The 15356-nt window shown below is 41.8% G+C and overlaps 1 protein-coding gene across 2 annotated transcripts; it reads right to left on the bottom strand.

Moving 5' to 3' along the window:
• Positions 1 to 9745: 9745 nt before the first annotated feature.
• On the bottom strand, positions 9746 to 14672 carry LOC134340247 (G-protein coupled receptor 182-like). 2 transcript variants are annotated; one of them, XM_063037252.1, is made up of 3 exons: positions 14632 to 14672; positions 13893 to 13946; positions 9746 to 12169 (listed from the first exon to the last, which is right to left on the bottom strand). In XM_063037252.1, the coding sequence occupies exon 3, from the start codon at positions 12160 to 12162 to the stop codon at positions 11140 to 11142; it is 1023 nt and encodes a 340-aa protein (XP_062893322.1). In that variant the 5' UTR covers positions 12163 to 12169; positions 13893 to 13946; positions 14632 to 14672; the 3' UTR covers positions 9746 to 11139. The 2 variants fall into 2 exon arrangements, with proteins under 2 accessions (XP_062893322.1, XP_062893323.1); XM_063037253.1 differs by lacking the exon at positions 13893 to 13946 and having other exon boundaries at positions 14632 to 14658.
• Between the last annotated feature and the right edge of the window lie 684 nt (positions 14673 to 15356).

Below are 15356 nucleotides of genomic sequence, written 5' to 3'. Positions count from 1 at the left end.
TAAATTTAAAGGGACCCCGATCCGGACCATGACAGTATCAGAGAGAGAGGAGTCAAATTAAGATTATCAGAGATTCCAGGGCCATTTTGACCAGCAGGAAAATTGGTCTGAAAAACAGCAGATGGATGTTAATTTGGACAGGTGCGATCCAACACAGGGATTCATGGGGCTGCAACAATACCTCGGGGCTCTTGAAATCAATTTCCTGACTAATAAAGCCGACACTGTATACGCCTTCTTAACAATCCTGTTATCAGAGTGCACGGAGGAAAGCAGACTCCTACGTGAAGATGGCGACCATGTTTTTATTGATAAGATTTTGAACAAAACATTGGTGGCTCGACAGAGCGTCACCGCGAGATATAACATTCTCAAACCTAGGAACCCACTATAAGCGTTAAGTGCGTCTGCTTAAATAACAACAGGACGTGGAATGACCCAGCCAGTCAAAATAAACTTAACAAGATAGAACAGAAATCACCAAAGATAAACTACTCTCGTTAACACAGCAATAACCAATTCAGGTGCTCTAGAAATCTCAGAACCCAATACTCTCCGGCTTCCCACACAGGCCCGAAGGGCTCCTGACAGAAATCCCCTCCCTAAGGCCAGCAGCTAACAGCCTAGGGAGACAGGGAGACCTGGGGAACTCGAGACAGGGCTGCAAAACTCCAGACAGATTAATGATCTCAAGACCAACCTAGTGATCTTGAGACAGACCTGATAAACTTGAGACAGGCCTGGGTAACTCGATACAGGCCTGGGTAACTCAAGAGAGGCCTGAGTAACTCAAGACATTGAATAAATGTAGGAAACATTGAATAAACATGGAAACATAGAATAAAACTTGGAACATAGCATAAACCTCGGAAACAGTGAATAAAGTTCAGAAACATGGAACAAATCTCGGAAATCTGGAGGACCACGGGAGACTAAGGAAACATTGAAAACCTTGGAAAAAGCCTTGAACATAGAATCAAGAAGCTCAGAATGTGAACTAGAGAAACTCAGAACACAGACTTGAGATACTTGGTAGGAGACAAATGTCAAGACACCCCTGTTCAACCTCCACTTGTGGGGTGCTTCTGTTGGCACCGCTCTGCAGAGCCACCAATGCTTTGTTGGAACTCATAAATATACCCTGGCCATCGTCTTCATATGAGTCTGTCTTTCCTCCTCACGTGGGTTCAGTCTTTGCCAACATACACTGTGACACCTATGAACTTGGAGGCAATGTTGAAGGATCTATGGATGTGGACTTTAAGATGTTTCTTCACCCTACCAAGAGTCTTGACAATAAACCTATATTCTGCCTTCAAATTTGACCTTCCAAAGTGAATCACTTCACGCTTTTTTGTTTTGAACTCAATCTACCACTTCTCATCCCAGCTCTGTATCTTACAATGGCCCATTGTAACCCTGGACAAACTTCTACACTATTCTACATACCACCAACCTTGGTGTCATCTGCAAAACTACTAACCCTTCCTTCCACTTCCTCACCAAGTCATGTATAAAAATCATAAACAGCAGGGGTCCAAAAGCAGACCCGTACTGGATGCCATGGTTTACGGGACTCCAGGCGGAACTGCTGCATCTACTGCTACTTCTTGCCTTCTGAAGGCAACTCAGTTTTCAATACACATATCAAGTTTTCCTGGATCCCATACTTCCCGACTTTCTGAATGAGCATACCTTTGGGAAACTTGTCAAACACCTCATTAAATTCCATCTGCTCCACTTTCACTGTTCTACTTATATCAAATTATTTTGTCACATCCTCAAAGAATTCAATCAGGATCTGATCGCCAGTTGCAGAGGGAGGACCAGGGGCCCAGGTTTTGGAGCTTGGGGAATGCAACTGAGGATATGACTGTGTTGAACGTTGAGCTGTAAATCAGTAAGCAGCGGCCTGATGAAGTATTGCTGTTGTCCAGGTGATCGAAAGCTGAGTGGACAGCCAGTGAGATCGGATCCGTTATAGATCTGTTGTGGCGCTAGGCAAATCTCAGCAAGCCCACGTCATTACTTGGGCAAGATTTGATTCTGGCCATGACCAACCTCTCAAATCACCTCATCCCAGTAGATGTGAGCGCACTGGGCAATAGACGTTGAGGCCGCTCACCTTGATCTTCTTGGGCACTAGTGTGAATACTTGGGTAAGTATGTTGAAAGTTAAAAACACCTGCTTTCTCAACCTTATATTTTCTTGCAACTGTCTGCTATGTTTCTACAGATTTGCTCCTTTAAATCCTACTGAACATTGAGTGGTCTGTAATGCAATCCCATTAATGTGTTTGTTGCTTTCTTATTCCTCATTTCCACCCATATAGCCTCGGTAGCTGAGTCCTCCAGTCTCTGCTATCAGAACAAAGAACAAAGCAACCATTATGGGAGCGGCCATTGTGTGAGTAAGCCAATGTCAGAGCGGAGTATGAGGCTTTTGCTCATAGAGACCTCAGTGAGGTGAGGCAAAGGCTGTACGTAGATAGCGGTTAAATTTCTTTCTTTTTGCACAGTTAGAGCAATAGAAATGCCAGGTAGGGTAGTGGCATGCTATTCGTAGGGGTTGTGGGAAGGCAGAGAGACATCCAGAGTCCCTGACGTCTGCATCTGCAAGAAGTGCATCCAGCTGCAGCTTCTTACATACAGTGTTAAGGAATTGGAGCTGGACGTGGATAAATTCCAGATCATTCGGGTGGCTGAGGGTTTGATTGAATGGCAAAATGAGGAAGTAGTTATACCTACAGTGCACAATATAGGAAACTGGGTGATCGTCAGGAGCAGGAAAGGGGATAGTCAGCCAGTGCAGGGTATCACTGTGGACATTACGCTCAATAATAGGTATACCGCTTTGGATACTGTGGGTGAAGTAGGGGTGGGGTGCTGTGCCCTAGCAGAGGAAAGCCACAGTGACCTGGAGTCTAGCACACAGAGTTTGGCTTTGTCCTCAGAAGGGAAGGGGAAGGGGCTGTAGTGATAGGTGATTCGTTTATTGGGGGAACAGATAGGAGGTCTAAGTGGATGAGAACGAGCTCCTGGTTGCCAGGGTCAGGGACATCTTGGATCAAGACTATACCATTCTTAAGTGGGCAGGTGAGCAGCCAGATGTCATGGTCTACGTCGGTACCAATATCATGGGTACAAAGGGTGACAACATCCTCCAAAATTAGTTCAGGTGTTAGGTGCTAAGATAAATGACAGGTCCTCCAGGGTTGTGATCTCAGGATTGCGACCTGTGCCACGTGCTAGTGACGGCAGAAATAGGAGGTCAATAAAGTTTAACACGTGGGTAGGGAGATGGTGCAGGAGGGAAGACTTCAGATTTTTGGATTATTGGTGTCTCTTGCAAGGAAGATGGGATCTGTACAAACAGGACGGTTTTGCTTCAGAACTGGGGGGGGGCAACTAATATCCTTGAAGGAAGGTCTCTAGTGCTGCACCAGGGGGAGGGGTTAAACTAGAGTTGCAGGGGGACGGGAACAAAAGAACCAGAGCAGATAGCAGAGTGGTTCTGAGAACAGAATGTTGTCAAGCCTACATACAAATATAGGAATCAAAAGGTTGCGCATGATGGGAATAATGTTCTTGGTTGTGTATGCTTCAATGTAAAGAGTAATATAAGAAAGACAGATGCCCTTAGAGCATGGAATTATAACATTGTAACTACTAGTGACCTTGGTTGCAGGAGGCAGCTCAATGTTTCGCGGTTCTGTTGTTTTAAACATGATAGAGTGGGAGGAGTGGAATTACTCGTCAGGGAAAATGTCAGCAGTGCTAAGACATGACAGAATGGAGAGCTCGTCTACTGGTGCTATATGTGTGGAACAGTGGATAACCACATTAACGGAATTATACTATAGACCACCCAATAGTCAATGAGATTGAGAGGAGCAAATGAGTAGAGAGATGGTGGACAGCAGCAAGAAGCACAAGGTTGCAATAGTCGGTTATTTTAACTTTCCACATATTGACTGGAACTCCAATGCTGTACAAAGGCTGGATGGGACAGAGTTTATCAAATATGTTGAAGAACGTTTCCTTAATCAATATATGGAGATCCCAACTAGAGTGAGTGCGATACTGGATCTCCTATTAGGGAACGATGCAGGGCAGGTGACAGAGGTATGCATAGGGAAATACTTTGGATCTAGTGATCATAATGCCATTAGTTTCAAGATAATTGTGGATAAGGATTGGCCTGGTCCTCTGGTTGAGATACAAAATTGGAGAAAAAACAATTTTGATGACATCAGAAAGGGTCTGGCCAGTGTGGATTGGTATAGGTTGTTTTCTGGCAAAGTGAGAAGCCTTCAAAAGTGTAATTTTGAGAGTACATAGTTTGTATGTTAGAATAAAAGGTGAGGATAACTTGTTTAGGTTTTTGAGCGATATTGTGGCCCTGGTTAAGAAGTGGCAGATGGGATATAGTGTTAGGAAGTATAAAGTAATGCACTTAACTTGAAGGAATAAAGGCATAGACTATTTTCTAAATGGGAACAAAATTCAGAAATCAGGATTCCATGAAGGTTAACTTGCAGATTGAATCAGTGGTAAGGAATGCAAAAGCAATATTAGAAGTTATTTTGAGAGGACTAGAGTATAAAAACAAGGATGTAATGCCTGCAAAAAATGATTCTCAGGAGTGTATACGGTGACATATATGTACCTTGACAAAAAATTTACTTAGAACTTTGAACTTTATAAGGCATTGGTCAGACCACACTCCAAAGGTTCAAAGGTTCATTTTATTGTCAAAGTATGCATGTACAGTACAACTCTGAGATTTGTCCTCTCCAGATAGTTATTAAATAAGGAAAACCATGGGTTTTGATGAAAGAAAATACATCAATTCCCCCCAGCACGAAAAAGAAAAGAAACAAAACTTGCAGACCCCAAAGTCCTCCCCCATCCTCCGCAGCAAAAAAAACAGTGACAATAACAGGCCTCGACCCTGTCAGTTGGAATATTGTAAGCAGTTTTGGGCCCCATATCTAAGAAAAGATGTGTTAGCATTGGCGATATTCAGAAGAATGAGTCTGGGCGTGGAAGGGTTAATGTAAGAGGAGCGTTTGATGACACTGGGCCTGTACTCACTGCACTTTAGAAGAATGAAGGGAGATCTAATTGAAACCTATTGAATATTGAAAGGCCTAGATGGAGTGGATGTGGAGAGGATGTATCCCATAAAGTGGGAGTCTAGGACCAGAGGGCACAGCCTCAGAGTAGGGGGACATCCATTCAAAATACAGATGAGGAGGAATTTATTTTAACCAGATGGTAGTGAATCTGTGGAATTCGTTACCACAGACAGCTGTGGAGGTCAAGTTATAGAATCATTTAAAGCAGAGGTTGATAGGTTCTTAATTAGTAAGGGCGTCAAATGTCATGGGGAGAAGGCAGGAAAATAGGATTGAGAGGGATAATAAATGAGCCATGATCGAATAGTGGAGCATACTCAATGAGCCAGATGGTCTAATTCTGCTCACATGCACGAAATCAGTGTTTCCAGAGCAAAATGCACACACTACCAAAGACTGCAAATGGACTATGTGTTAACTTGTTTCAAACGACTTTATTTCATGTAGCTCATGGTGCAGTGTGTTTTGTTGTGCAATTTAAATTTAGGAAGATTGATCTGACTGTACAACAAATTGACCAGTTAGGATAAATCAGTACTTCCAGAGAAAAATGCATACAGTGCCACTGTTGGATCGGACTGTATAATTATTATTTTCCTTTTAGTTTAACTTTCTGATGCTTGCTTGTATGTTATATAATTACCTACAGTATATACATGTGTAACCCTCTCACCAGGCACGTATGCAAACTTGCTTCGTTAGCTAACTGCTAACAGCCACGTGACTCAGCAGTGAGAAGGCCACCTTTATAACAATGTACATCTAGGGTCGGTTTGATTTGGGGTTCAACCAAACAAGAAAGTTGGGATGCTCTGATTGATGGAACCTCAATTTGAGCGAATGCTGTTTAAGTACTGCCCATACAGAATTACTGGTCGCCAAGAAATTACAAATCATACACTAGCATAAAATTATAAAGAAAGTATATTTACCAATTTCAGCTTTATCGAAGTTATTAAGAGAAAGAAAAGAAAGAAAATGGTCCATTACAGTTAAACCAGTCCAAATGTGCACATGTCGTTGGAGCTCATCTCTTCCAAAAGCTGGGTATAACCATTACTCACGGCACTGATTTCCCATCACCAATCACCAGTAGAGCTTCCCATTTTGGATTCCTTCATCTTGCGAAGAACTCCTCACGATCGCCTCTTCCCATCAGGACGAATCCTATGGGTGTCTCTCCCGAACTTCTCCTCTCCACATCTCCCCCAAAAGACCATGAACCCCACCACTGTCTATCACAAATCTCTCTGCTCCCACCTCTCTCTAGAACCTTCTGTCCATCCCACCATCCTGATTGGCTGACACAACATTCCCAAGTTGAACAACCCAGCACCTTACCTTTAGCCCAGACCAAAACATTCTACCAGCAGGACACACTGCTTCACAGAAAACTACTAAAATGAAATACCTCACAGCATAGCAGAAGATATCTTAATCAGGGCATTACACATGTAATTGTTCAGTGTGTGTTTTTAGTGCTTGTGGTTGTCTTTATATCTTTATAGAAACTTTTTAGTTTCAGTGACAGTTATTGCATTACTTCGATATGGGCTATTTCGTTGGTTAATTTAGGCAACGGAATTTGAATGGAACAAACTATTATCAGAAATCTGGTAAAAGAGGACCAAACCACACTGGTTTGGTCTCTTCGTTGCCATTTGACTCCCTTGCAACTAGGCTCTGTTTTTGCTCTCTTCTGCTGTTGCTTTTTCTCCATTCCTTTGTTCCTGTAATGCTTAATATTGGATTGTTCAACTTAAATCTGATCAATTAGATGCAGATGTATAGCAAAATGACCACACAGTCAAATCAGTGTTTTCAGTGCAAAATGCATATATTGCCAACTTCTTCAAAACACGGTGTGTTCACTTGTTTTAAACAACTGTAATTTATGTACAATATCTCATGGTGCTGAGTGATTTGGAATCATTTGTTTGGTTGTGCAACTTACATCTGAGAAGATAGATCCAAATGTATAACAAAACGACCATGTTAAATCCATGGTAAGTCCTTACTTCTCGAGCAAAATGCATATATTGTCACTTTCTTCAAAAATACTATGTGGTAACTTGTTTAAAGAAACTTCTTTTTATGTATCTCATTGTGATGAATGCATTGGAGTCATTAACTTGATTTTACTACTTAAGTTTACAAATATAGATCTAAATGTAGAACAGAATGACCACATAGTCAAAATGATGGTTTCCATTACAAAATACATATGTTATGGCGAGAGACCTAGGCGAGGACAGTTAGGACCCAAGTGTTGAAGTATCTGAAGCTAGAATCGAGGCACGATATGAGACTGAAATGAAGACAGGGTTCAAACTGGATGCTAGACGTAAGACCAAAGTTGATCTGATGATTGAGCATCGAACCTCAGTTCAGCTGCTCTGTAAATATTAAAATCCTGGTGGTGGGGGGGCTGAATCTTTAAAGGGGCCGCGCCAGGTATCCATAAACCCTGGAGGATGGTGCGGTCGGGTGTATGTTGGAACAGGAACCCCCTCTCCAACGCCCGACTCCTGACTGCCCTGGCTGCTCGGAGAGATGAAAATGGTGATCATGGATGAGCGCCAGATCCAAGGTGTCCCTTCCTCAGGTCCGATTTCCTCCCAGTCCAGGAGGAACTGCCGAACACCCTGAACAGTTCATGAATCTAGATTTCTTTTTTATGGTAAAGGCATGTTCCCCATCAACAAACCTAGGTGGCGGTGGGACTGGTGGTAGTGGAACTAAAGGACTGGTGTTTACATGTTTTAATTTGGAAGTGTGGAAGCTGGAGTTGATCTTGAGGGTCTTGGGAAGCTGCAAATTGTAAGCCACTGGGTTTGCTTTCTTGAGCACCTCTCTAGTTCCAGTGCTCCCCGACCAGACAGGGTCAGGACTCGCACGTTCCTGTTGGCTGGAGCCAGCTTGTCTGTCCTTGGAGGTAGGACTGGGTCTCCCAGAGGGTGGTGAATTTGTGGAATTTATTACCACAGGCAGATGTGGAGGCCAGGTCGTTGGGTATATTTAAGGCAGAGATTGAACGGTTCTAGATTGGACATGGCATCAGCGGTTACTGGGAGAAGGCTGAGGAGTGGGGCTCAGCAGGGGAAAATAGGATCAGCCTTGATTGAATGTCTTATGGCCTTATATTAAAGAACCAGATACTGCCACTACATGTAAAGGATAGACTGCAAGCACCCTTTTGTATTAAACAGACTGAATTTTTAAAAAGTTCCAAACGAAATGATAATTTAAAGTAATGTTTTTAGACTTTCATTCATATATTAGCGGTGACCTGATAGAGGTGTACAAGATGATGAGAGGCATTGATCCTGTGGATAGTCAGAGGCTTTTTCCCAGGGCTGAAATGGCTAGCACGAGAGGGCACAGTTTTAAGGTGCTTGGAAGTAGGTACAGAGGAGATGTCAGGGGTAAGTTTTTTACGCAGAGAGCGGTGAGTGTGTGGAATGGGCTGCTGGCGACAGTGGTGGAGGTGGATACGATAGGGTCTTTTAAGGGACTCCTGGATAGTTACATGGAGCTTAGAAAAATAGAGGGCTATGGGTAACCCTAGGTAATTTCTTTTTTTTTGTAATTTATTTTTTATTGAAGTTCATCATATACATGCTCGGCACAGCTTTGTGGGCCGAAGGGCCTATATTGTGCTGTAGGTTTTCTATGTTGTCTATGTTTCTATGTTTTTATAATCTATTAATTGCCTGGGTCCGCCCTCTCCTTTAGTTTTAAAGCTGCCCCATCAGAAGACAAAGAGGAGATAGCTTGCGCAGTTCTCTTGTCATTGCGGCCGAGTGGCTGCGCTGCTGCGTGTAACTGACATTGATTTCTTGAACAATATTCACATGCAAATATCCATTTCTCCCAGTGGTTTTCTGTTATAATTGCCCGCTTTCTATTGGGAGTTTCTGTAGTTTGTTTCCCCAGCTTGTTAAATAGTTAAACACATCTTCTGTAAAAACGGACTTTGTTGAAGCATAAATTTTCCGCGCCACCTCAGATTGGCACAACATTTTAAATGTTTGCTGAACACATGAAGAGAATAATACTGATTGGATCCTACATGACAATTTCGACTCCAACATCGTTATTCATCACTTGGTTACTGCATGCTGATGTGAGTCTGCCCATACATGTGGAGCATATGTGACTCGCCATACGGCAGTTCTAGAACTCTAGGTTGCCTACCTTTGCTGCTATCACTTGCATAGCTCCAGAGCTTCCATGGGATAGTAAGTTGGTGGCAGTAGCCCTGGAATTCATCTGTAATCCTGATGAAGGACCTCGGCCCGAAACGTCGCCTGTACTCTTTTCCATAAACGCTACTTACTGAGTTCCTCCAGCATTTTGTGTGTGTTGCTGGAATTTAACTAATGGCATTTGGACTCACTGGGATCTTGGAATGTTTTTACATCTTACCTTCATTGTGTGGGTAGTTAGTGAGACGTTTGTTTGTGTGATGTGATGGAAGAGATTGAAATTTGACAAAGGTTTTAATTAAGCAAGTATCGAAAGTGGAAAATAATCTTTTGATTATTAATGAGAAAACAGACTAACTCAATAAAGAAGTAATTCACAACACACGGTAGTCTTGATATTCACAACATTTTATTGTATGGATTATGCTCGATATTCACAACACTTTTGTATAGATTATGCTCGATATTCGCAATACTTTATCGTTTAGATTCTGAGCCACTTGCCACCCCACTCCATGGTGCATTTGGCACATTATTATTCTAAAATTGCTCGCGTACCTGTTTGTCAGGTACGAGCTTTCACGATGATCTCAGAAAGCGCTTTATTACACCTTTCTCAAAACGTCATGGAGAATCTCAGTGCCTTCTTATCTACGCGTGGTGCGCTAAGTGATAATGAGCTGCAAGTAGGTTGCCGCCCCTTAACTCAGGTTGCTGAGATCAATTGCAACATGGCTAATGATGGCTGATAGAACTGAAGCCAAGAAGAAAGATATGCATTTAAAAATAGCGCCATTATCACAGCTCTCAAGATGTTTTTTCATACGTATTGTAAGTGCAATTACTTATTATAAAGACAAATGCAGTTGCTACTTTTGTGCATAGCGGCATCCTAATCAGTTAATGTATTTAGATAGTGTAGGTTGAGGGAATTGTGTTCACCAGGACACCAGAATGGTCACCAGTCAAAACTCTTGACTTCTCTAACCATTGCTGAGATTGTTGATGCCCTGACCAACCATTACCTTTTTAGAATCAGCCTAGATTATGTGTTCAAATACTAGGCATAGTGCTCATACCACACCCTTCAAACTTCCAAGTGAGAATATGATCAACTGAGCCAAAATATCATGGGTTATTTTGTATTTACTTTCCTTGTTTTACTCCTCTGATTCCTACCCAATGCCCTCCTGTTCCAAAATGCCAAAAGAAGAGCTGCATCCACTTGGTAGCCAGGAATAGCACCCATGCGGTTTTCTCTCCTGTTGTCTGGATCTCTGGGAATCCACGATAAGGGAAATCATGTTGAAATATCAGAATGCTTCCACCTAGATGCTCAGTGCATTGGTGCCGGTCTTCAACCTATGAACCACAATAATCCAACTACAAAGCCCCAGAATTCAATATTTGTGCTTATAGTTTGACTTTTGTGGGCTGGTGGTTTGGGGAGAAGCTGTTCTGGGCACCGCACTGCAAATTCATGGATGAACAAATTTAAAAAAAGATCCCTCAATATTTTGTTTGGCAGTGGCACCTTTAAATATCCATGAATTAATGAGACTAAGAGGGATCACAGTTTGATAAAAAAAAAATTGGACATTCCTTTTGGTAAGCCCTCAAGCTTTGCTGCTTTACATTTTTAATAAGACAATTTAATATAATTATTTAATGCTTACTGGGCATTGGACGATTGTAACTTTTTCCACCAGACACTAAACAGGAATCAAGAGAAGAAAATGCTCTGTTACAATAACTCTGAATGAATTACATTTTTCTTTCAGTGGGCTAAATCATGAAATAACCACAATTTGTTTGGTGTCTGAAGAAATGGAAACATTGTCAACTTCTTTGACATATTTTTTGGGCAAGAATTTCACAACATTGGTTTCTAAATGATACATGAAATGTTTTTGCATGAAGTTGTAGAAGATGGGATTCACGACGCAGTGAGAAAAGGTGAAGCACTTGCCCAACTCATGAAGTAGTGAAATTACAGTCTCCATATTACAGTTTGTGGACCAATCCACTGCAGAAATAAATGTGGTTATGTAAAAAGGTGACCAACACAACATGAACACTATGATATAAACAGATATTAATTTACTGAGCCGAATACTTTCTGTGTTATGGGAGGCTTTTGAGGCTTTTGTAGTGAAGATATTACTCACGATGATGATGGGGAAGGGGATAACAAACCCGCAAATTGTGACAAAAAAATTTGCAATATTCCAAGAGGTGATACTATCTATGAAGCAAAATGTATGCCAAGATTCAAAAACGTCATAAAGAAGATAATGAGGTATGGATAATACTACGGCAAGAGTCCACAAACACACACACACCATCCAGCGGATGCGTCGGTCCCTTGATCCTAGAGCTTGATCTGGGTATCGCAGTGAGAGGTATCTCTCAATGGTCATATAGGTTAAGAAAAAAGTGCTGCTGTACAGATTAACACAATACAGGAAGGCATCAAGTTTACACAGAAAGCTGCCCCAGAACCATTCGTAACTGTGCGAGATCTCCATCAGCCTGAATGGGATGGTTAAAACTGCACCCATGTCAGCAACGGCTAAATTAAAAACATAGAAGTAGCTTTCTTTCTTGGTCTTTTTTATCTTCCAGTTTATCCAAAGGACGAGGGCATTCTCTACCAGACCTGCTATAAAAAATAATATGTACATAACTATTAATGAACTGTCCAGTATCTCAAAATCTACATAGATGGAGCAGGAACATTGGGCACCAAGGCAATGATCGTTGTTGTCATTGTGCAAGCTGTCACTTGGTACGGTCACAGTTACTTCCTCCATGGGGGACCTGCGGATGTGAGAACCATTATTAGAATTATATTGAATAAGGTATCCATTCACAGCCACAGAAAATGGCTCAGCCCTTTGCTCTGCTAGTATCCTGTACTGTTTTAAGTACAGTAAAGAACACTAGTATGGAGAGGTTCCTTCACTAATGTATGATTAAGTTATCTTCAGAAACCATTTTTTCTTTTAACAAGGCTCTGCCAATTACCACTTGTCCCCAAATGAACACCACTTCCAAAGGTAAAATGAGTAATTAAATTGTATAGTCCCCTGGTGAACATTCAAGAGCAACCCATTTTTGAGGGGAATTTCAGGTTCCCATTATAACTATGCGAAGGATTGCTAATGTTCTTTGATCTCCCTTTACAACTGTCTCGGACCATGCCACACAACTCAGCGGGTAAAGGCAACTCAGCCTTCCATCTGAGTGTTTTATTTCAGCACCAAACAGGTTATTATGGCAGAAACATTGTTGGCTGTATAAGATCATAAAACTATAAGATAAAGGAGCAGAATTAGGCCATGTGGCCCATGGAGTCTGCTCCGCCATTTTATCATGGCTGATCTGTTTTCCGTCTCAGCCTCAATATCTTGCCTTCTCCCCATAACCCTTCATGCACTGATTAATCAAGAATCTATCAAACTCTGCCTGAAATATACCCAATAACTTGGCCTCCACAGCCACCTGTGGCAATGAAGTCCACAGATTCACCACTCTCTGGCTGAAGTAATTCTTCCTCATCTCCATTCTAAACAGACACCCCTCTATTCTGAGGCTGTGTCCTCTGATCCTAGACTCCCCCACCATGGGAAACACCCTCTCCACATCCATTTTATCAAGGCCTTTCAATATTCGATAAATTTCAATGAGGTCACCCCTCATTCTTCTGAATTCCAGTGAGAAGTGGCCCAGAGCCATCAAACACTCCTCGTATGACAAGCCTTTCAATCCCAGAATCATTTTCATGAACCTCCATTAAACTCTCTCCATCATCAGCATATCTTTCTTAATTTTTTGCATTTTCTCTTCATTTAGAAAATAGTCTACCCTTTTATTTCTCTTACCAAAATGCATGACCATACACTTCCCGACACTGTATTCCACCTGCCATTTCTTTGCCCATTCTCTTAATCTGCCTGTCCTTCTGTAGCTTCTCTATTTCCTCAGAACTAACTGTCCCTCCACCAGTCTTTGTATCATCTGCAAACTCTGCCACAAAGCCATCAATTCTGTTATACAAGTCATTGACATATAATGTAAAAAGAAGTCGTCCCAACGTCACTAGTCATGGCAGCCAACTAGAAAAGGCTCCCTTTATTCCCACTCTTTGCCTCCTGCCAATCAGCCACCACTTTATCCATGCTAGAATCTTTCCTGTAATACGACAGACTCATAGCTTGTTAAGCGGCCTCGTGTGTGGCATCTTGTCAAAGGCCTTCTGTAAATCCAAGTACACAACATCCACCAATTCTCCTTTGTCTATCCTACTTGTTATCTCTTCAACGAAGTCCAACAGATTTGTCAGGCAAGATTTTCCCTTAGGAAACCATGCTGACTACCGCTTACTTTATCATGTGCCTCCAAGTACCCTGAGACCTCATCCTTAATAATCGACTCCAACATCTTCCCAACCACTGAGGTCAGACTAACTGGCCTATAGTTTCCTTTCTTCTGCCTCTGTCCCTTCTTGAAGAGTGGAGTGACATTTGAAGTATGGACTTACTTCTGTGCTGAATGACTGTAAATCACAGCTTCACCTGGAAGGACTGTTTGGGTCCTGGACAAAAGGAAGGGAAGAGATAAAAGGGCAAGTCCATTTCTTGCAGAAGCAATCGTCCCGTTTTTTGAAATATTTTCCTTTCATCAGAGTAGAAAAAGATTTCCACTATTTCTGCTACGACCAGCCCCCATCCCCTCAAAAAGAGCAAAGACGGGGTTCCTCTTGTTCTTACCTTTCCCTCCACCGGCCTCCACATTCAGTTGATCGTCCTATATAATTTCAACTACCTCCACCGAGATACCACCAACTGATGCACCCACCCCTCTATCAGCAAAGGACTGCTCCCTCTGTATAATGGCTCATTTCTTAAAATAATCTGTGATGTAAACAACTCTCTGTATTAAATATGATCTTTAAATCATGTCGGGGATATGGCAGAAAAACAGAAAATGTTGGAAAGACTCAAAAGGTGAAGCTACAACTGTGGCGTATGAGAAACAGAGTTAATGCTTCAGGTCAATGGCCCTTCACAATTGCTCCTTGCTTCATGTTTCCTTCAAATCAGATAATTCTATCAAAGCTGAGCCTTGATTGCTCAGTTTTTGAGATCAGTGTAGATTAATGTACAGTTCTTAACTAAAAGAAAATATAACTAAATCGATAGAGACTTTTTTCTCATTACAACTCTGAAATGTCATATTGTTCACTTTTCAAAGTAATGTGGTATGAAGTTGTCACTGACCTGAATAAGTGTTCCTTTCAATCTGCTTGTGTGAGTTGCTCCAACACAGAAGTAATCTTTGCAAATGGTTGTGAGGTCCGATATTTATTGAGTTTTGAAGCAGGGAGGAAGGAACCTGAGGGGTGATCTTGTGGTAAACAGGAAACCATGGGAGCTAAACAAAAGCAAAGCTCAAGTGGCCATGAGGTGTACTGAGATAATGAATGTTTTGTTTGGCTTTTGCTTTGAAAGGTCAGCATCTTTACTTCCCCGAATGAGGCAAATTGCTAACAACTGGTTGAAGGTGCAGTGTACCAATCCATTGACTAAATTAGCAGAGGAGGACATTTTGTTCCAGAAGTAAAATAGGAGGGGCGGTGAATGGGAATATTTTCAACATGAAGTTGTAGAATTGTGCCCCAGTGTGTGTCTGTGACTTCAAGGGAGCATAAGAAAAAATTGAAGGGAGGAATAAGCCTTTTCAGGATGCCCGGTGATTGTTCAGAATTGTATAATTTTCTCACACTTTCGGACAACTTTTCCTCAAGTCTGCCATTATAAGACCATAAGACACAGGAACAGATTCAGCCCATTCAGCCCATCAAGTCCACTCTATCATTCCCTCATGTCTGATTTATGACCCCTCTCAACCCTATTCTCCTAACTTCCTCTTTGTAACCTTTGACACCCTTACTAATCAAGAATCTATTAACCTCTGCTTTAAATATACTCAATGACTTGACCTC

Source organism: Mobula hypostoma, chromosome X1 (assembly GCF_963921235.1).
Source record: "Mobula hypostoma chromosome X1, sMobHyp1.1, whole genome shotgun sequence".
Taxonomy (NCBI): domain Eukaryota; kingdom Metazoa; phylum Chordata; class Chondrichthyes; order Myliobatiformes; family Myliobatidae; genus Mobula; species Mobula hypostoma.
The sequence above is the reverse complement of the archived record's forward strand: the minus strand, read 5'-3'. Positions and strand labels throughout refer to the sequence as shown.

Coding starts and splice junctions, on each gene's coding strand:
- LOC134340247 (XM_063037252.1), bottom strand. CDS start 12,162: ATGGAGGAAGTAACTGTGACCGTACCAAGTGACAGCTTGCACAATGAC.